The 22,314-nt window shown below is 40.2% G+C and overlaps 1 protein-coding gene across 2 annotated transcripts in view; it reads left to right on the forward strand.

The window, feature by feature from the left end:
* Positions 1-483: 483 nt before the first annotated feature.
* grik2 (glutamate receptor, ionotropic, kainate 2) overlaps positions 484-22,314 on the forward strand; it is a 158,737-nt gene continuing 136,906 nt past the window's right edge. For both annotated transcript variants that reach the window (XM_072679718.1, XM_072679719.1), the window contains exon 1: positions 484-702. In XM_072679718.1, the coding sequence (XP_072535819.1) occupies positions 585-702 (118 nt within the window). In that variant the 5' untranslated portion in view covers positions 484-584. The remainder of the gene's footprint in view (positions 703-22,314) is intronic.

The following is a 22,314-nucleotide window of genomic DNA, read 5'->3' on the forward strand; positions in this document are numbered from 1 at the left end:
CCCCTCTCTCTCTCTCTTCCTCGCTCTCTCGACGTCAGTCACTGCGCAGCAGTGCGGTAGAAACGCCGGAAAGCTCGGAAAGCTCGTGTGCGTGGCTCCCCGCGCGCGCGCTCCGTGTTCGTTCGTTCGCTCGGTCGGCCATAGGCTCCGGTTCTCCCGTCCTCCAGCACCCACAAACCCCACAAACCCAGCCTGTTCGAGCTCGAGCTCCTCTGATCACCTCCTCCTCCTCCTCCTCCTCCTCCTCTTCTCCTCCTCCTCCTCCTCCTCATCTCTTCCAGGCTTCTTGCCCGTGGATGGATTCGGCCCGGATGCCTCCCGTCTACTAACATGGACGCCCCGGCGCTCGCTCAGGCGGAAGGCTCAGGCTGCTGCTGTTGCTGCCGCTGCTCGGCGCAGTGAGACGGACAAGCAGAGGCTGGCGGCCGGAGCCGCGACCATGCCGTGATCATCCCGTCTTGCACACCGCACGATCCGGGGGGAGCCTTTCTACGATCCAAAGGGAATTAAAAAAACAAAACAAAACAACAACAAAAAGAGACAACAAAGAACTGTCCGTTCTTCTGTTTTTATCCGCAGGCATCATGAAGATTACCTCCCCGCTCATAACTCATGCGAGATTCAGGTGCTGTGTCAGGCTTCTGCTGCTGCTTCTCTTATGTGTGGGATATTCTCGAGGAATGCCGCACGTTTTGAGATTCGGTAAGAGCGATTCTCTTTTTTCTCTTTCTCGCTCTCTCACTCACTCTCTCCCACTGTCTCTCACTCCTTTTTCCCCAGTCACTGAGCGGCGAGTTGTTTTGGGCGCCATAGTTGTTTTCGTGCACTCCCCGGTTCACGTGTTGCTGTGACTCTCTCTCACTTACTATCAGCCTGCGTTTCCACATGCATGCACACCCCGGCGAGGGTCGCACACCCGTCAGCACACTTGTTTGTAGCTTCTTGAGACACTGTTTAGCAGCGTGCTCTGCTGATGTGCACAGAGATGCACGCGCGTCTGCAACAAATGCTCCTTCACTCTGTGCATCACTAAAGCCCATTGCTGTCCATATATATATATATAGGTAATAGGTAATATATATAGGTAAATGTCTTTGTGTGAAGTTACCACAGCCACTGCAGCCACTGGGTTTTCCCAAGGCAGCTTAGAAATCCTACAGTAAATATAAGTCTGTGTCTGTGTCTGAGTCTATGGCTAGTGAGGTAAAACAGCTTAAATGCTTTCAGTGGCACTGAATTATAAGTAAAGTCAGTACTAATCTGTCTCATTGTATTTGACTCTCACATGGTGTCCATTCAAGTGGTAGTTAGTCTCTGTAAAGTGTGTGGAAAATAGACATCTACACGTCCCGGTGTTGGTGTCCTGCTGGATTTACGTATTTCAACACCATTGGTTAATTTAACACTATTGACTGTGTTTATTTACAGTGCAGTGTTTCTTCTCACTCTCTTGTTCTCTGTCTCTCTCTCTCTCTCGCTCTCTTTCCTTTTTACACCGGCTTTTCAGCTTGCATGTTGCTATTAGCAACCGTTTTGAAGAAAGCTTTGGTTCCAGCTGAGCTCACCCTCACCTCTCCAGCACAGAAACACACTCAAAGCAAAGAAAATCTCTGTGTATCATGAGGCAGATGGGGCCTTCCCTCTCCTGATACGGTTTGAGCTATAGACGATACTGAATAATGACCTGTCCGAGAGGGCACGTTGGGGATGGTGAGAAAGGGCCTTGTGCAAACACCGGGTTGTTAGGCGGACATGAGCTGCTGCTGTTATGGGGTAGAGGACCTGTCTGAAGTTTGCCTTTTTTGGCCTCACTCAATGCGATCAATCTGATGTGAACTGCACCCTGGGGAATGACTACAGCACGGCCTGCACTTTCCTTTAATTATGTGATGTGTCAAAGCGATTTCCTGATCGCAGGAAGTGAAGTGCTCGTTTGATTTAAGAGGCGCACAACACCAACACTGGGGCTGCTGGGATGGAAACGAGCACAGGGCCACTGAGGCTCATTTACAAAGCGCTTGCCTTCTCACGGTGGGATGGGAGTTTGCTGTAACAAACTGGTCTGGGCTGGTGTGCTCTCATTTCCGAATGCACAAATAATCCGGGGAGAAAACCTGAAAAGCAGGATTCATGTGTCACTATAAATATTTGAATAGGCCTGCAGTTCTGACAAAGCAACCCCGATCTACTTACATTTGGTAATCAGCCGTGGGGACTTTTTCACCGTCTGGCTTTTGGTTATTGTTTTATTTCAATATCAGGTGTTTTTACAGAATTTGTAAAAAAAACAACAACAACTTAATAACAGTACATCTTCATCTTGCTCCTGTGAGCCATAAGCGGAGACTGTTACAGCTGCATAACACGATTAGGGAATAAGAGGTTGCATTATGGTGAGCGGTTTGGCGGTTTTGCACGTCTGCAGCGCGTTTGAGAGAGATGCTCCAAGCTCATTGTGTTGAAGCGGAGGCACAGTGTTAGCCTGCGTGTTTACAGGTGGATTACTGTAATCGGACACAGCCATCCAGTGTGGCCGACATCCTTTGAGGAAGACGAGCAGAAACAGGCTACATAGAGAGGAGGAGAAACTTTTTTGTTGTAAATTAAATCAAACAAAATGAACATATTAAAATAGAGCCATGTGTGGCCTCATGCCACAGCTAATACAGTTCTATACAGATCGTTGCACATTATTCAGTTGCTACAATGAATTCCTCAGCAAATAGCTCTGAAACTAATATACAAGTGATGCAATTATGAGAGTGAGTAATGAAAGTTGCTCACATACAGGCCCTTAGAGTTTAAGGGGTTTAACGAATGAGGAGCTTGTACATTAGTAATTATAAGTCATTAAAAGTTCAGTTATATATGTTGGAGCTGAAAGAACACTATAGTCTTCAGTATCTATATTGGCTCAAGGGAACTTCCTTGAGTCATATCAGTTGTTTCTTAATTTCAGCGAAGAGCAATTGTTCAACTGACCTATCCATGCTCTGCCCACAAATGCATCCATAGCTACTGTCGCTAGGTTGGACAAGCTTCATAAGAAACCGTTGCATAGTTTATGTCAAAATCAGTCTACATGTGCCCTGTTACTAAATTAATTTATTTATTATTTTAAAGAAATTATGTTTTATACAATGTTGCTATAGCTTTTGAAAGGTCACGTTGTTTGAATAGGTCAGATTTAGAAAATCTTTTATTAAACCTCACAACGTAAATTAACAGCATGTGACACAAGCATGTTTTATTATTGTTTTATTAATTTACAATTTGATCATGAATATGGCATATTATGACAGCCAGTTAACTGCCTTTCTCACGTTAAATGTTACAACATCTAGAATTAAAGTATCCCATCCAATAGTTTTCAGAGTTTAAGTACACATGAATGTTGATGCACTAAAATGCACAATCAGCAGTATTCCAAAACTCTGGTAAGATATGCTACCAGGTGAAGAGTGTATGTGGCAGAATCCTAATAATCCTTTGAACTTGTGAACTGTATCCTCTGCGAGGATAGATCGTAGTCCATCCTGAAGTAAATTGAATAAGCGCAGGCTATAACCTGAAGCAGCTTACACAGAGGGAATAAGTGATTTCCATAGCATTGGCCAGCGGGGGGAGAGAGAGATAGAGCTGCTGTCTTTTGCATGTGTCATCAAATTCCTCCCATCAGGAAGCAGCTGGCTGGGACAACAGCTGGCTAGCAGCCTCTACCACATAGGCGGACATGCTTACATACACAGAAAGCCCACATGAATAGTTTCAGTCATTTTATCCCGATGTATGTAAGCCAATGGTTGTTGGTGGTCTTGGAATTCCATGATGCATTGGTGGTTTTTCATTTAAACTACTGATAGAATGTATGGGTTTGTACTAAAGGTAGTAAATATGGAGAAGGTATAATAGCACACTATGAAAATAGATTTTTTTGCAATATATAATACATATGATAACACTAAAATCTCAAATCAGTTTGCAACTCAGTGCACCAGCAAGCCAGTGCAGCTGTATGTTATGCATACTGTGCATCATTGCTTATCGTATCTTATTAAACAGAGCTGCTTATGATCTCATTCAATGCAAAAATGATTATGTCACATGGGAGTTCTTGCTAACCGTCCTTTTGAAGAAACATGTATTTGGTCAGTTTTCTGTAAGTACTGAGCACACCTACACTCTCAAAAATAGATGCTTCAAATGGTTCTTTAAGTCATTGAAGAGCCACTTTTGGTTCCACCATTTTGGTTTCACCCTCACACGTGCATTATAACCATAGTTCCAAAATGGTTCTTCAGTTGCATAACTTTAGAGTGTATGATATACTCTCTGATATAATGATATAATGCTAAACATGATATAATTGATCATAATAATAATGTTATATTGCCCACCCATTACTTTGCATTTAGCTTAGCTGAGCTGCTTGGATCTTGCAGCTTCACATAATACATATTTAGCACATATCTGATATCTGGAGATGTTTGGACACATAGTTTTTATAAAGAAGCAGCTCATCCGCGGATTTGATGACCCACATATATATATATATATATATATATTTTTTTTTTATCCCTTTAGCTGGTAAATGGCTTTGCAGTCATGCTAATACCATCACCTGACAGCGATGGAACAATGTGCACTAGCCCAGCCCAAACAGAGCTTGTAAATAAGAAGATTTACGGAGAGTGAAAGCTACTTAGAGACAATACACGGATAAGCGGATGAGTGAGCAATGGAGTCAGGTATAAAACAGGAATGATCTTTCACGAGCTAATGTCTCAATTAATCTGTTTAGCCCAATCAGTCATGTTATGGCAGCGGCTCTCAGATATCAAGATTCGGCTGTTTTATCAAAGCTATTATGATCCCATCCATTATTTGACATGAGGGTGTAAAGTCGATGCAAAATGCATGGAGTGCATTGATTTAGAAATCCGACCATTACTCTATGCCCCGCAAATCGCAATGCTTTAGACACAGCAGAGCTAATCAGGTCTTTTAAAAAAGATCTTTAAAAAGCCTGCAAGTCTGCATTCATTTGGCATCACATTCCTTCCCGAAGACTTCAGCTACTGTGTGAGATGAGGTCAAGAGAGAAATGGGCAGTCAGTTTGTTTCTGTGTCATTGACTGTTGTCTATCCTCTGTGGTGCTGACCATTCGTTTGGAACAGCACTGACCCTTATGACCTCTTTCGCAGTACGGGCCTGTTCCTACCACTAGTTCAGTAACCTTCCGGTGTGTGCGTGTGTGTGCGTATATTCGTCTGTGAAAGAGAGATAGCAGTTGTGCCGCCATGAACTTGTACTGTGCCATGGGGAAAACATAGAGGGCACAGTGCTTCTCAGCTCAGATTTCAAGGTTGTCAGTCATTTTTAGTTACTTACCTATTGCATACACGCAGCAAGGTCAGACAGGGGGCGGTTAATGTCTTTGGCTGAAGATGTACAGAAACCTGAAAGGTATGTTTCTTTTTAAGTTAAGGTATATTACATAAGATATGTAAGTGTGAAATGGATCCCTGCATTGTACACCACCACACTGATATGCAAAATAGATTCAGTTATATATAAAACATAATACATAATAATAGTAGGAGGATAAAAAAATAGTAAAAACTTTAGAGTCTAGATTAAGATTTGAGAGCCTAATAATTAATAATACAGTTCAGTACAATTATTTCACTATGATTCAGCTTATTCAGATTCCTTCTATAACTGCACAGTTTACAGTACTGAAATATTGACCAAAACGCTAAGCTTCATTTTACATTTGTATGCAAAATTGCTTGGATATTTTATTTATTATGGTCCAAAAATTAGCACATTCTTTATAGAATATTCTGTTTTAATAGACTGCAATGAATCATATGAATATTCCTGAATCAATTCAGTTGAATCACTGTCAGACCGATGCATTTTTACACATCTCGAGTGCAAGCATCCTAGGGACAGCCAACATCAATGCAAGTTCACTGAGATTAGAGGAGTTTTATAGGACAGTGTGCTGGACATGTATGTGGGTTTACAAGGTCATTAAGGTCAAATAAAAAACAGAGATAAGAAGCCGAGATAATTTGACTAGAGTAATTGAATTAATAACCATGTGATTTTTTTAATGAGATAAATTGGCTGTGGGGGTGCTAGTAAGTGGTTATTTGGCAGACCCCAGTGTCTTGGAGCTTTTCCGAAGTGCTCATGAAACACGTGCATGAGTGTGTTGGTGTGTGTGTGTGCTTGTTTGTGTGTATGTGATTATAAATTGGTAAGATTAGTAAGATCCCATGCTTGTGTTGGTTGGAAATCTGTTACATTAATTGACTTGGTTTTAAAAAATGATAAATCAGCACAGTTATGGAAGAACTACACTTTGGGAGGAGTAGCATCCTCGAAGCTCCTCCTCCTCCCAATCTAACATCTAACACCCAATCTAATTCTATTTCTACCTTCATAACATGTTCACAACGAAGTTTTTACAACCCATAATCACCTCGTCACCATCCTGTAACTCTGCCATATCTCTCTTTATTGGCTCTGCTCTTCCGAGGTGGATCTGCCTTCTTTCCCTCTTTTACAGTCATCTTCCAAAACTCGCAAAATGGGAGTTTGGGAGATCTGGACGTTATAATCACATTATTTATTTATTTACTTATTCATGCACCCATTCTCTCAGTTCCCCCTATCATTTCATGTTTACTTACAATTTCCCTCAGTTTCTTTTTTCCCTCTCCCTGTGCTGTGTTTTTTTTCCGGCATTATCTGCTCCTACAGTTTTTTGAGGGGATAAATACATTTAAAAAAATATTTCAGTTAATTGACTTTATTTTGCTTAGTGCCGCCAGTCTGAATTATCAGCTCTTACAAATAGACTGTGGCTGCTGAGGTTTTTTTGTGGGTATTACACTGTCCTGGCCCAGAGCCAGGCGACTCAGAGTAAATATATTTAAATCACTGCTAAGCTGCTTAAAATATTCATGTTTCACTCACAGCTACTTTACAGAAATATGAAACTATCTCTGACTTATGAATCAGTTTCATGCTTAATATATATATATATATATATATATATATATATATATATATATATATATATATATATATATTTCCATTTTAAGGAACAAAAACGCAGCGAGCGGTATTGGTGACTTAAAAGGACTTGCACACAAAGAAGAGTTGGTTCTGATAATGATGGACTTGTCTATGCAGCATTAAGGAGTTCACATTTTTGAGAGAACATAGTGCTTTGATGCACGAAGAGATTTGATGTGCTTTACCAAATAATTATTTCAATTATACTCTCAGATTTCAAATGGACTATAGGCCTACATCATGGTGTTTTTACAGCCAACTGGCAGACAAAAGAATCTGATAACTGAAGTAGTAGTAGTTTTGCCACACCACAGGCCGGGGAACACTCATCAAAACTGCACTCTTAAGAATAAAGATGCTTCAATGAGTTCTTCTTATTGATGCCATGGAAGAACCACTTTTGGGTCCATAAAGAACCATGTTTGTAATAGAAACGAGACAATAGGTAAAGAACCCTTATATCAAATGTTTTTTTAGACCTGAAAAAGGTTCTTCACCTGCTTCTTCACATTTCTTTTTCTTTTTGGAACCAAAAGTGGCTCTATAATGGCATTGCTTAAAGACCCCTTTGTAGCACCTTGATTTTCACGAGTGTGTGGTCAGGAATCCAAAGGATGTAGCCTTATTCCTGAACGAGTGCACACTGGAATGCCCTTGTCCTTGCCTTGTCCTGGCTATTACGTCCTTGAACAAGCCACTCGTTCTCAAGTTGTTCCCGAGGTGCTTTAACACAGCACCCTTGTCACTACATTTTCCTTCAGCCTCAGGGATTGCTTGTAAATGACAACATGTTTCCGTTGCACTTTCCTTGCTTAAGTAAAGATTAAAAATCACACGTTCTGCTGTAGCTATGCAAAGAAGGCCACTGGGCTTAATTGAATTTCCAAACGCCACATAGGATTTCAAGAAGGTCATGGTGAGGTAGAGCATTTGTTAAACTGTAAAAATGTTCACATAATCTTCAGTCTTGATTCATTATTCATTTTTATCCTCTGCTTAGGTCTTACTGCCATTTAACCTAAGGACTAAGCTTAAATGTTAGCCTTCTCTGTCCTTTCTCTCTTGACACTGTGTATTTGTTGTATATTGAACACTGGACATTTCATGACAGACTCAGGATATAATTTAATTGATATTTTTCACAATATCATATTCTCATAGGATATTATTCCCAAAAGATGCTCCAATAGCTTGACTATTCCTTTATTCCCACCGCCAGAAATTCATTTCATTGTAGTTATTGAATAATTCACATTAATTACTGGCTAAAATGCCATTCAGTGAAATATGGAACAAACACCCTAAACCTTAAGGGGTTAAATTCTTATAAACATGCTGGAATATTTCAGATTTGATCTAAATAAACATTATAGGGTCGCGGCTAAACCCAGACATGGCAGTGACTAAAACTGGAACAGATGCATGTTCATGGCTCTTTCAGAAAGGAACAGAGCTGCTGGGTTCATTCATGAGCAGCCACTTTCTGTGCTTTTTGCACACATTGCCTGCTTTCGAATCTTTATTCCCAAGAAATGATTTGCTTGTATGCTATAACAGAGCACAGGATCTGCGCAGAACCTCTGCAATCTGGTGTCCCCACACATTTGTTATATTTGAGTTCTATCCTCACACGTTTGTTTTGCCTTGTGCAAGGAGAAGCTGCACAGTGTGGGCTCTGTACATCTGAAACATGGAGTAGCGTGACATAGCCTACAAAGCAGAGAAATTGAATTTCCTCAAACAAGTTCAAAATAATTAATCAATCATAGTTTTTTCAGGAGTCCAGTTCAGGAGTGTTTTAAGGGCCCATATTCTATATGCTTTTAAAGGACCAATTTTTATATGTTTTAAGGTCCACATTCCATATGTTTTAGGGGCACATATTCTATTCTGTTTGAGTCCAAAGATCTGACAAAAGAATTGCTTGGATTTTAAATGAAGTTCTGAATTTCTCAACTTTTACTTTAGCTCTCACCACCTGCTGTGGTTAGAGCTGTACTGAAGGTAGTTTTATTAGGATATTATACACCATTGGTGCAAATGCCATTTAACAGTGTTTCTAATTTAATACATTTTCATTACAAAATACAAATTATAAGCATACATTTGAGCAGACTCTTTTATTTATGTTTTAGAATTTCTTAGTATTTGTTTGAGCTCTTCTTCTGGTTTATTAATGATCTACTCTTGCTGGTACAGGCTCCACAAGTTTGGGCAGTTTAGAAATAGGGCATAATCTTCAATATTTCTTCAACTTGTTGTTTTAATTTTTTTCTCAAAATTGTACAATGTTCAGTTGTTAGCTCCAGACTGAAAATGTAAAATACGCCAGATGTTGTGACACCAAAAACAAACACACAAACAGTGAATTTACATACTAAATGTTTACATACTAAATCCTTTTATTAAATCATATCAGTTTTCCATTACCTGGGCACTGTAAATTGAGTGCTAACTTCAATGTCAGTACACTGATTGGATACAGTTTTGCAGTGGAACACTGTACTCTGTCGTCCTTGCATTTGAATAGTAAAGGGCTAGTAAAGATAGAGCAAGGACCTTCAGGAACTTTATAGGCTTTTTGAAGAGTAAATGGTGTGTGTGAGCATTGTTTGCAGTGTGGCTGGCAGCGGCGTCGTCTCTAGGTGCCTCTATTCTCTTTATGGGAAGGAGAGATAGGGAAAGGGAAGGCGGTACAAGGTCTTAGACTCCTCATCACACGCTGCTACGAGGTGTCCCTGAGTCAATAACTCATTTGCAGGGTTATGAATTAGAATGATCTGGCTCAGGGGAAGGTAGATTCCAGCCCATATCCTCACTCTGGTCCTGAAAGATACCTGAATAATAATCCACTCTGAAAAATCGAAGTGGAATACAAAGCCGAATTGGATAGATAGCAGAAGTTCACTTCTCTATTACTTTGTCCGGCCCGCCAATTGGGCAGATTTCTGCTGATGTGGACCTTAGATTCAATTCTTGAAATGCCATTAGAAAAATGTCATGTTGCATCATTTAGTTTGGTTGGAGTGTTAAGACTGACAGGTAATCTCTGGAGGCCTGGGATTATACAGCACTGTCTGTTTCAGCATAACTGCAGGGCTTTCTTTAGGAAGTATATCACAGCAGATTGTCTATGTGGAAGAAGTGGATGTCTATGTGTGTGTGCGTACATGTGCTCACACATATTTGTGTGCCTTTGTGTTTCACTACACCTGACCTCCTTCCTTATGGTTTATACACGGCGGGAAAATCTTTAATCCTTTCTTGATTTCCCTCATCCTCCTGTTCTCTCTCTCTCTGACTGTCCTCTTCCTCTGCAGTTATCAGGCCGATACAACTCAATCAATAGCCGCGGAGAACCCTCTGTTTGTCGTGTCCGGTTCCCTCCCTTAGAAACAAAATCATTACTGGCGCTCTCTGGCAGATGGAAGAGAGGTCAGAGTGCTTATTAAACGCCAACTCTGCTTGGGCCAACAGTCGTCCTGTGACATTTTCAGCAAATTTCTCTCTAACAATAGGACAGGGGGAGAAACAAGGTGGGGAGGGGGGCGGGTGGTATATCATGAGAGGTGTTCTCTTTTCCTTGACCCTCTTTCCTGGGTTGCTCTGTGCTGTTCCGGCTGGTCCCACTGTGTGTGGGAGCTCAGCTCAGGCCTGACCCTTGGGCTGGCCACTCGGGCAGGCTCAAACTAGGCTTTATGTGACAAACGTCTGCAGGCCGGTGCACAGCTCCCACAGCGTTGTCCACTGATACACAAACCCCATGTCTGACACGGCCTCTCAGGACCACAGGCAAGCAGGATCAGCACTATGTGTGTGTGAGTGAATGCATGTTTGTTTTTGTTCATTTTCAGAAGAGGAAAAATCCTGACTTTGTAGGAATATCAGAACACATGGTAAACTTACAATGTCAGCACCAACAAAATAGTTTAGAATTTGTAAAGTTCTTTACAAAAGCTCCATATTTCTCTTTTTTGTTACCATTTTTAGCTGTTGTTGTTTTTGCTTTGTTGGGTTTAGGGTTAATCTAATTCTATGAATAGAAATGGTCCCAAATTAACTGTAATAAACTCATTTTACATATTTTATATTATAGACCCTGGAAAACAGTTTAGCCCTTTTTCATACACTGAGGATTCTGCAGGACTTATCAGATCTAATGGTTGTGTGCCACACACTACATATATACTTAATTGCATTCAGTGACAAGAGCATTAGTGAGGTCAAGATATTGGTTGATCATCACCCCACTCCATCCCTAACTCCCTAACATATCCCAGAATTATTGAATGGAGCACCATAGGTCCAGAGAGAACCCCTGTAGACCATGCTTGGCATTATGCATGAGGCCAAAAGGTTTATGTTTATATCTATTGGCAGTATTTCTTTGAATGTGTGTAGGCTGTGACAGCAATGGGTGCAACTTAACGTTTGTTAGAATGGGTGTCCATATGTGTGTGTGTAAGTGTGTTTGTGCTTTTTTCCCTTGAGAAGGGCTGACTGATGACTCATGGAGGTAGCTTTGTTCCTCTTGCTGTTTCCTGAAGGTTACCCACTTACTCCCATTGTACCTTACTTCTAAAAACATCTAGAGCACAACAGATGATGCATCAGTTTCTGCTTAGCAACCTCATGTCACTAATTCTCCAGCTTGTAAAGTGACTGAATACACAATCCCAGGAAGCAGCTGTGGTAAAATAGTCATGAAGAGAAAAGGAAAATCAGAGATGCAGACTGAAGGCTGAAGATATTGCTCATGATGTAGCTGGGCTGTGGTGTGTTTAGCTCAGCTCTTTTGTATTTCCGCAAGAACATGTGGGTTTCTTTGCATGTGTGTGTGTGTGTGCATGTGTGCGTTAACGTGCATTCATACTGACTGCTGATGGGTGGTTTAGAGTGTGTGGGAGATGCGTCTATGTCTGTGTGTGTGTGTGCTTGTGTGTGTGTGTGTATGTGTATCCGCCTCTGCGCCAGACACTTGTCAGGCCTTTTTTAACTCCCATGCTCCTATCTGATTTCCCCGGGACCCCGTGGAGAATGCTATCAGACTGAGAGAGCAGAACTCAATATGACTCCTCTGGCGTTAGGGCTGGGGCTGCGAAGAATCAGGGGATTGAAGGCTGTGTGTGTGTGTGTGCCTGTGTGTGCCACTGCCTTTACCATAAGGGAGGGGTAAAGCTTTGATTTCCCCTGATGTCACAGTCAGGCCTCATCAGTCCTTTGGAGAAGATGAGAGAGAAGGGGAGAGGGAGAGAAAGAGAGGGAAAGAGAGAGAGAGAGAAAGGAAGAGAGAGAGCAAAAGAGCGAAAGACACAGAGACAGAGCGAAACAGAGAGGAAAAGACACAGATAAAAAAAGAGGAATAAATAAAGGATGTTTCCCTTGAATTAAACATGATGCTAAAATGCTCTGAGAGACGATAGGGACTCCTCTCTCAGTTTCGTTTTGGCTAGAGAGCACACACAGGCAGTTCAGGATTGGTGCCTCAAGTGCTTGAGATTATTGAGGAATATTGATGTGTGGTGTGTTGGAGTGTGTGCAGTGGAAGCTAAGAGCGTTTGGGGGATGTAAATAAGTGGTATGTACTGTAGGGAATACGACAGAGGAGTTGTTGAAAGATTAGATCACAGTAATGGTGCAAGGCCTCTTGATGAAATTGAAACAGTGCAAAGCACAATTTTGGTTTAGGTAAATACACAGCTATATTTTACATCCAATCAAACCCCAGAAACACTTCGAATCAGTTTCTGCCCTGTTTCTTTTCTTACAGTGGACCAGCCTTTAATTAATGGTCAGTTTCTGGCCACAGAATCACTCCAGACTCATAAAAGTACAAAAAGTACATATACCACTAAAGCGCACCCCAGTAAATTTTTAACATTTACAGGAAAATATACGTACATATTTTACACCATGTTTCACAAGGTGCTCCCGTCCACTGGTGGCGTCACCAACTGCCTGTCATGTACTTAAAGAAAATTTGAGAAAGCAGCAGCAGTACAGTATTCTGTAGCTGTAGCTTAAAAAGGGGGATTAATGGATGGAAAATCCTGCAGAAATTATAAGAATTTCACGTTCTACTATGGGTATGTTTTGTGTTAGGGCAAGGGTTCAGGTTATGGCTAAGGTTAAGGTTAGGCCTGGCCTAACTCTGATAATAATAATATACCTTCAAATAGTTGGATTCCTGCTTGTCTGGGTTGTGTCAGTATTTTGTGCATGTGCACTATGGTTGAGCTGTACAAAGTACACATTGTACAAATCCTGTAATGGTCTTTTAGTCGCATATGTACGAATTTCTCTTGAGACCAAGTTGTCCTGACTTTGTGTTTTTTTTGGTGATGGTGATATGTGCAAGACACCCAACAAAACTGATGCACCCAACACACTTGTAACAGTATGACACCTGCTGCCACAATGTCAGTTCTACAGCTGTGCTAAGAATGCTACTCAGAAATATCCAGCCAATAGTCCATTATTGGCTTCACAGATCCACCACCATACTCCACATTGGTCTTTTCAGAATAACCTTCACTCAATTTGAACCAAAACATACATTTTAAGTTTATTTTCAGGGCATTTCAAAGAAACACAACAATGCCACTTCTCAGATCCACCGCCATACTTCATATAAACCCATTTCATATAAAAGCAGGACCAGTTATTGGTTTTGTCATAAAACATATTACTTAGTACACATCTAAAGGGTTCTAGTGATGTTTAATGAACTTTGGTCCTGTATGTTTGTGGTTTTACGTCAGCTTGCATGTCTTCTTAGCAGGCCAGACATGGAGGTGATTCAAACTGTAGTTCTGAGGAAATGTATGGCTGGTTTTGAGCTTTGGAAGAGGCAGCTCCATGCTCAACGTTCCTGCTCACTGTATGAGAGGGTAAAGTACGTTCATGCTTTTGACTATTTAGACTGAGAGGTTTTTGTTTTTTTTTTACTTTTTTTAAAGCCTGCTTGTGTTTTATTTACTGATATGAGGACACACTGCTATATGAAATCCATTGTAATTATGCTGTAACTATGTTTGAGGTTTGACTTGCTGAGATCTGTTGGTTGCTTTGTTTCCGTTATGCATAGTGTAGTGACACCCCCCCCCCACCCCCTTGACGAATGACCTTTGGCTTTTTGCTGCCGGTAAATGAGTGTGACATGATGTTACACACAGGTCATCACACCCGGGATCCTCCTCGGCTCATTATGACATGGGTGAAGACGCTGGCTACATAATTCAACCACCAGCGTCTGAGCCCTGAGCTGGAGAATCTCTCTCTCTCTCTCTCTCTCTTTCTCTCTTTTAGATCAATCCATCCTGATTAAGCCTCCTTTTGTGCATATTAAAAATGGACACTTTACTAAGGACATGGCCCATCATATAATATATGATATAATATAATATAATATAATATAATATAATATGCCAATATCTTTAAGGTTTCAAAGCAGTCCATATATGGAAACTAAGCTTGGGTTTTTCTCTGATGACACAAGAACATACTCATTTAGGTATCTCTGCCTAAAGCAGTTTAGACTCATACTGCGGCTGTCAGAAATGTTTCAACTCTGGGTGTTGTTGAAAGAGACACAGTATAGTACAGTCAAACAGGACAGAGCTTGTTTATCTTATATCTGGCATAAAGGCACAGTATAATTTAAAGGGATAAAGAGAAGCTGGAAAATGGTCATGTAGAAATGAATTATAACAGTTTTGAGGACACATAGCCACACACATAACCCCTTAAAAAGCCTATGGTCCGCCAGCAGGCAGGAAGTGTTATTACAAACCTCTGTTACCAAGGAATAGCCCCACTGGTTTGTACAGATGTACCTGTAGTTACTGAGTAGTATGCCGTAGTGTGTAATAAGCCTTGGAGGGTTAAAGGGTTATTAAATAAAATAATAAATTGTAATTAAACATCTTTTAAAACCTTCAGTGACCCACAGTCTTTTATGCACAGTGCAAAACATGTTGAAATGTTTGAAGCAACCAGAAGTGGCAGAATCTGCAGTGGGAGAGTAAAATTTAACTGAACTTTATAAGGTAGGATGTATACTTTCGCTAACCGTGACGTGTGACGTGTCAGTACAGCTGATTCAGACCATCTCAAATATGTGTGAATATGCTGGTAAGGTCTGTCCTCGTCTGCAGATTGAACCTAAAGATGCACCTGTGTGTGTGTTTGTGTGTTTGGGCAACAGTTTTTTAGTGTGAGCTTTCTCTCACTGAGAGGTGCAAATATGCACTTTTATCCTGAGGGAAACTGCAGCATCATTGGGATAATACCACTCAACAGTGTGTGTGTGTGTGTGTGTGTATGTGTGTGAGAGAGAGAATGTTACTTAATTTACCTAGTATACTGTTTTCTTTGTACCTCCACCTGTAAATGTGATGTAATGCCGCTCAAGCAATTGTAGACTCACGGCCCTACAGTCTTTTAGGAGAACAGCTGCAGCTTTCTTCTCTACAGCTACCCTCTTGGTCTTTGAGCCGTGTTTCTGTTGGCTAAAAGTACATAAAAGAAAAAAAAAGAAAGTTTTGCCCCCGGCGTATCTTTCTTTTAATAGTGCGCTGCATTCCTGATGGAGTGTTCTCCTTGATGTCACATAAGAGAGCGCTGATCCCTGCTGTGCTGGCACCACATTCATATGAATTAAGAGGGAAAAAATGTATAATAGCAGGTCAGAAAAAAGGCAACATGAATATTGTTTAAATCTTTTTCTCTGGTCCTGCACAAAGAGGTAGAACTTATATGCAGCCCTCACTGCTGCAGCCCTGGCTCTGTGTGATTTTTCACACCATTGAGGGAATATTAATAGAAGAGCTTTATTTTTTGGGGGATATTAAGTGCCTTTCGGTCATGCAACCATTCGTGACAATGCAGGTTGGTCAGCAGCTGTAGCATCAACCCTTATTCTCTCGCTGTCTGGCAAAAAAAAACTCAGGCAAGACTTCCTCTTTCCTCCACATGGCTGACCTGTTCAATTCAGCGGGCTCGCAGATCGATGCGAGAACATCCAAGCGTCACCAAATCAGATTACTTTTGCTTGATTTCTATCCAGGGACCGAGGATATGACTCAAGCTTAAATTCAAAAAAAGTGTCCTTCAGGGTCAGGTGAACCATGTCTAGATTAAAAAAAAAAAAAAAAAAAAAAAAACTTCTGTGTGAACAAAAGATCTTACCGCAATTATAGTAGTTGCATTTTGCATGTCTGGTGAGCCAAGGCTATCTGAGTGCTTTGCTTGCTGGAGTATGAAAGCAAGCCAGCGCTGTATTGCTCTCCATCTCTTATCCTTTTCCTTTCCTGCTATCTCTTCTGTGACCTTCCTTCCTCCTCTCATCATTTAACTTTCTCATCTTGTACTCTCTTTCTTTATATTCTTTCTTCTATCTACAGTAGATCTTTCGCACTGTCGTAGCCCAGACTCATCTTTTAGAGGGAGCAAAATGGGTGTGTCAGCCTGCAGGCACGACTCTATCCATTTTGAAATGTAATAGAGCCATTTTTTTGGCTCCCTCTGACCCTTAAAAGAGTTTATGGTTGAATTTTGGCTGTCAGCAACCATGTTAGATATTTCCTCTTAGTCCCTGTTTTTTTATTTATTTTTTTCCCAGAGAATAAATCTAATCTCGGTGCCAAATGGTGAGCTGGACATATGAGGTTGAAGAGGAGAGTGTGTTTGGGGCCGTTTTGTCTTGTAGTTTAACTCGAGACATGTATTCATCAAAAGTACTGAGGATTTCTGATCTGCTCTCTTAACCCCCTAGAACCCTAAGCCAGCATTTTCTGATCTGTCTGCATGGCTGTATTTCAGGCTTCATGACCCATAAGACATATATCGTAACTCTCTCTGCAGGACTTACCCTCTTTAACTGTAGCGGAGTCATCAAGGTGAGGCAAAGTACCAGTGAGCAATCCAGTTTGGAAAAAGACCCCAAATCCACTCCTTATCCTGATATTACATTTCGGTGTTAACTCGCCATAAACTTGCTACACACGTTTTGGTCCATGGCTTAATCCTGTCTAACACCGACACCTACGCAGGTGTCTGAGCAGGTGTATCCAAATCAGTATATCCAGAACAGTGGAAAAGATCCTCTGTTTACTACAAAAAACACTTGTGAATAACCTTTAATTAGTTAAAGAACCTTTAAAAGAAGGTTATTTTTGTCTTCACACTCATCTCTTTTCCAAAAATGGTTATTTATGGAACCAAAAATGGTTCTTCTGTAGCATTGCTCAATAAACCTTTTGTAGCACCTTTTCTTTTTAAGAGCATAGGCTGTAGAATGAACCACGATCTAAACTCATTTCAGTCCACACCTGTCTGACAGCTGTTATGGTAGTCTGTATGTGTACATTTTTATAAACAACTATAAGATATAAGATATTTTATAAATTATATTAGCATTTACAGGACAGGACATGTGTATCTGTCTCTCGTAAATGCCATGCAGCTGTAATTTTAATTGCAAATAAACAAAATACAAAAACATTTCCCAAAATTACATTTTATTAATGAATTAATAAAGAGCAACTTTGTATTTATCAAATAGTTCATAATTTTTAATAATTACATAATTGCTACCTATAACATATGCTACTGTTGAATACCCTGTTTTGATACATAAACCTAATTATTAAATATAGTTTTTTAGTATTTTACAACATTTCCTTTGGTAACACCAAAGAGCACAGAAGTTCTTCATGACATGATAAGCCTTGCATGACAGCTGGCATAAACCTGCATATACATTTAGAACCATTTTCCCCAAGTTTCCAAGCTGTTATTTATAGATTATTTTAACATAATTTAACCTCAGGAGGTGTTATGACACCAAGTGCTAATTATCAAATTAAGTGGCTGTGTAATAGGGCCTGAAATTATGAAGTGTTACCAAATGGTACTCACCCTCATAATCTCAATTACAATAATAAAACTGAAAAAAATATCTATATATTTTTCGTTCCTGGAATCAAAAGTGATTACTCTATGACATTGCTCCAAATAATGCTTTTTGAAAACTGATCCAGAAACAGGACTTACTCGAGCCAAGGATGAGTTCTGAGAAGTGCCTTTTACTTAAGCTCATGTAACAGATGCGTGAAAGCAAAGCAAAAAGCGCTGACTCAAAACACGCCCCCTCCACTGCAGCCCTCTAGGCAGGTGCCCTGCTTAGTTCAAAATGTGGGATTCAGTAAAGACACAGCTTTTAGTTTATTGAGGGTGGTTTATAACCGAGCCTGAATAAAACCGAAACTGTCTCGGTGTGTCAGTGTGTAGCATCTCTCTCAACACAACAGCCAAAGGCAAGCTTAAAAAACTCAAAAGGTAACACGTAAGGCAGGTTTCATCAAGTTGCAGTGTGATGGTTAATTCATGCTCTTTTCGTGCTCTGCTTTCCTTTTTAGTTGAATGGCCACCATGTAGCATCTTTACCTCTTTGAAATGTGAACTGAAGTCATTGTCAGAATATTCCTTTCAATGTCGTTTTTCCGAGAACTTGACAAGAATCCTGTGTTAGTGAGACTGGATGTCATGTATTCTTAACACCCTTCAGCTGTGTCTGACTGGTTCAGGCCTGCTGTATCGCTGTTAAATGAGATCTTTTTTTTTCATGCATTGAGCTGCAGTACGATTGTTTTGCGGAAAAGAAAATGAAACGCCTTCCGATATTGTGAGTTAAAAGCTTTGAGCGAACAACAAAGATACGCCAGCAGCCAGATGCTTTCCACTTCTGAAATTGTTAGAGGGTGAGTGGGCGAACATTTGCATGAAACCTTGAATTATTTCAATTATGATCTAAAATCGCTGAATTGTGCAGCCTGCAGTTAATGGAGACATCATTGGGTGAATACATCTCAGGAAGGTTCTTATGAGGAGGAATGAGGATTTAGCATGTGCCCTTTTTGAGAATGAACTGGGACTAAGCCTGCACTGCTGGGAAAATCCTGATGCCCTTGTGTCAAACCAGCCTACAAGATGTTTTGACCTTTACGACTGTGTTTTATACATTTATAAAATCAGTATATCTGAACCGGGATTAAAATTGACATGAGCATATGTGCATCGAGAAACAACAATAAAACATCTGTTCACTCCAGTTAAACAAAAATCCCTGTAGAGCTCCATTCAGTGTCCTGTCACTTTAAGGTTCATGACATTATTTGGAGACAAAGCAGCATAACTTGGGGTAAATCAGACTTTCCAGTATCAGTAGTTTCCAGTTCCAGTAAAACAGACTAGGTCATGCAGTTTTGTTCATACCCTGCCTCCAACCTTTACAAGAACATCAAATGAGTTATTAATAATATCAAGTGACTTTCATGATGATAGGAGTGGGCTTCAGTCTGTTCTTCGGTCTGTTGGTTTCTGGTAGGATGGAATTGGTCTTCATGTTGCATCTATCTAGTGTATAGCTGTGCTGCTCACAGTAGGTAGTGTATATTATAATTTTATTATTATTATGTATGAGAAACATGAAAAGGCAAATAATATCTGGGTGATAGATAGAGCTCACCAACTCTCTCTCTCTCTCCTTCTCTTCCTCTTCCTCTCTCTCTCTCTCTCTCTCACTCTCTCTGGCTGTCATTATCTGCTCCATTTTAATGTTACTACCATTCACTGCAATTATAACCAAAGCGGGGATCACATTGCCTCTCTCTGCCGGAGCCTTTCAATAATGGATGCCGGCAAACATTAAGTGCTTTAGCTCAGGAATTAGCGTTTGACCTTTGCATTCACAAGAAGATAAGGTCTGAGAAGTGAGTGAGGAAGGAATGGGCTGCTGAAAGGACAGATATTGCAGTAGTCACCTCTGATGAGGCAAGGGAGAGTGGGAGGGAGAGGGAGGTGGAATAGTCCTCTGGCTACCTCTGATTATAAAAGAATAACCTTTCTTTGTCTGGATGATATTCCTCTGAGGGTCTTCCTCCTTAATTGTGATGGCTCCGGTTCACAGGGATGTTTCGTGATCTCTCTGATGACATAGTAAGATAGAAATCTATGAGCTAACCGAGAAGCCCTCACCTCAACAATGAAGGTCCCGCACAGCAAAAATGCCAGCCTCAAGCCTCCAGTAGGAGCATGGCAGCATAAACTCAGAAAGTGAGAGTGGGAGAACACACAGCAGAAGAGGTGCTTAGGAAGAACAAAAGAAGAAAGGAGGAAATTAGAGAGAGGGGAGAGGAAGGGAGAGGAAGAAAGAGGTGGCTTTCATCGGCCCACACGGCCTTCATGTTGCGATCGCTTCCATGCAGGCTTCTGCACATTTCCTTCTAAGTGTGAAAGTTTCTGTGCTCAGATATTGTAACTAGAGCTTAGGGAATAGCACTGCTTCATTTGCAAAAGGCGGAAGGAGCGAAACGCTGAGAGAGAAATGGATGTGAATGTATTTTAACCGACATAGGACATAAAATATAAGAAGAATAAACAATAAAAACAGAAGAAGAATTCAATAGGGAGTGTAAGTAGGAATTGGCAGGGAAAGCATTCAGTATAGTGTTATGTGGTGGGAAAGGATGATTAGCCTGGATATTTTTGACTTCTTAAATTGATGTCACATATCACTCTTATTCTTGTAAACTGAACATTACCTTTCAGCATTTATTTTAGTGCATCCAGTTCAATTCTCTGCTGCTGTTTCATCACTGCTGTAATAAAACCCTGTATTTCCAAAATGGTAACTTAAGAGAACTTTTAATGCAAGTGAAAAGAAAAACTAATATAATGTGTTGCCCCATTCATCATGACATGTTCAAACTAAATCTTATTTTTATTATTTTTATTTAAACATTTTTTTTCCTAAAGTAGAAGGAAACAGTATTTTTAATTTAAGTTTTATTAATCTAACAGCTAGGGTTGTGGCGGTATACCATGGTATGAAAATTGATGATTACCATACCATGTACGCTTGCTTAACACTGGTTTTGGAGAAAAAAATGCAAACAATTTCAAAATGTAAAAGAATCCCAAAATGTCTTAGAATATATAGAGTTTTACCAAACAATCAATTGATAATCATTAGCTGGATAGACTTTATTTATTTATTTATTTATTTATTTATTTATTTATTTATTTATTTCTCAAAAGGGAGACAACTAAAAACAGTGTATAATAATAATAATAATAATAATAATAAAACATAATACTAATAATGTCTATGGTGTAAAACAAATAACTGCACCATAATTACAATGAAGATTGTCATGTAGAAATGAACAAACACACACACACACACACACACACACACACACACACACGCACACACACACACACACACACACACACACACTAAATCCTAAACTTTCAGAGCTGAATGGGCAGAAGAGCAGATCGTGCTTGATCGGTGTCTGGTTGTGTTTTAATAGGGGGTAAGTAGTGGTAGTTGGTGTAGGTCTGTGGGTCTTTTGGCTCATGCGTTGAACCGAGCGTCTGTTTTGGCAGTGAAGTTTGTGCTCCATATGGCCCAGGCAGCATCCCTCCGAGCTCATGCATTGCCTCATTTGCATTCTGTCCGCCACAGGAAATTAGCAGTGCTCACACTTGTTTAAGCCTAATAAAAATCAGTTTAGTGAAAGCACTACGATGAGGTCACCATCTGTCACCTGCTCACACTACTTCCAGAACCTGCATGAACACTTCAGCGATCGTTTCTTCGTCTCCTCACTCTTCCCCTAAAGGCACATACTCGGTCCCTACAGAGAGAAATGAAATTTTCCTTTAATATTGTCCATTTATCATATAAAAAGAAGAAGGTTGATTGTTAACATGTGGCAGCAAACACCGATAATCATGCAGGAGCAAGAGACATTGACCCTACCTTGTTCAGTTTTAAAACTACAGTGCAAAGCTTATACACTCATAAAAATGTTTTTTGAGCAATGTCATGAAACATTTTTTTGGTTCCATAAAGTGAAATTAATGGATGTAAAGGTTAAAGATCTCTTCTTTCAAAGAAACTATCGTTTTTAACAGTGTATTGGCCTGTCAATTGCATTTTGCCATTACAAATCCCATTTAGTCCAGTTTACATTTAATATGGTTCTGGGGGGACTGGTCCTAACTCATTTGGTCACACTCAGCTATTGCTTAAATTTTATAATACAGTTAGAATTTTGTAATATTATTTCATTCCAAGTAGGGCTCAGCAATATATCGATTCAGCATCAGCATCACAATGTGTAAACTCACAATAGTCACATCACAGGATG

Source organism: Salminus brasiliensis, chromosome 5 (assembly GCF_030463535.1).
Source record: "Salminus brasiliensis chromosome 5, fSalBra1.hap2, whole genome shotgun sequence".
Taxonomy (NCBI): Eukaryota; Metazoa; Chordata; class Actinopteri; order Characiformes; family Bryconidae; genus Salminus; species Salminus brasiliensis.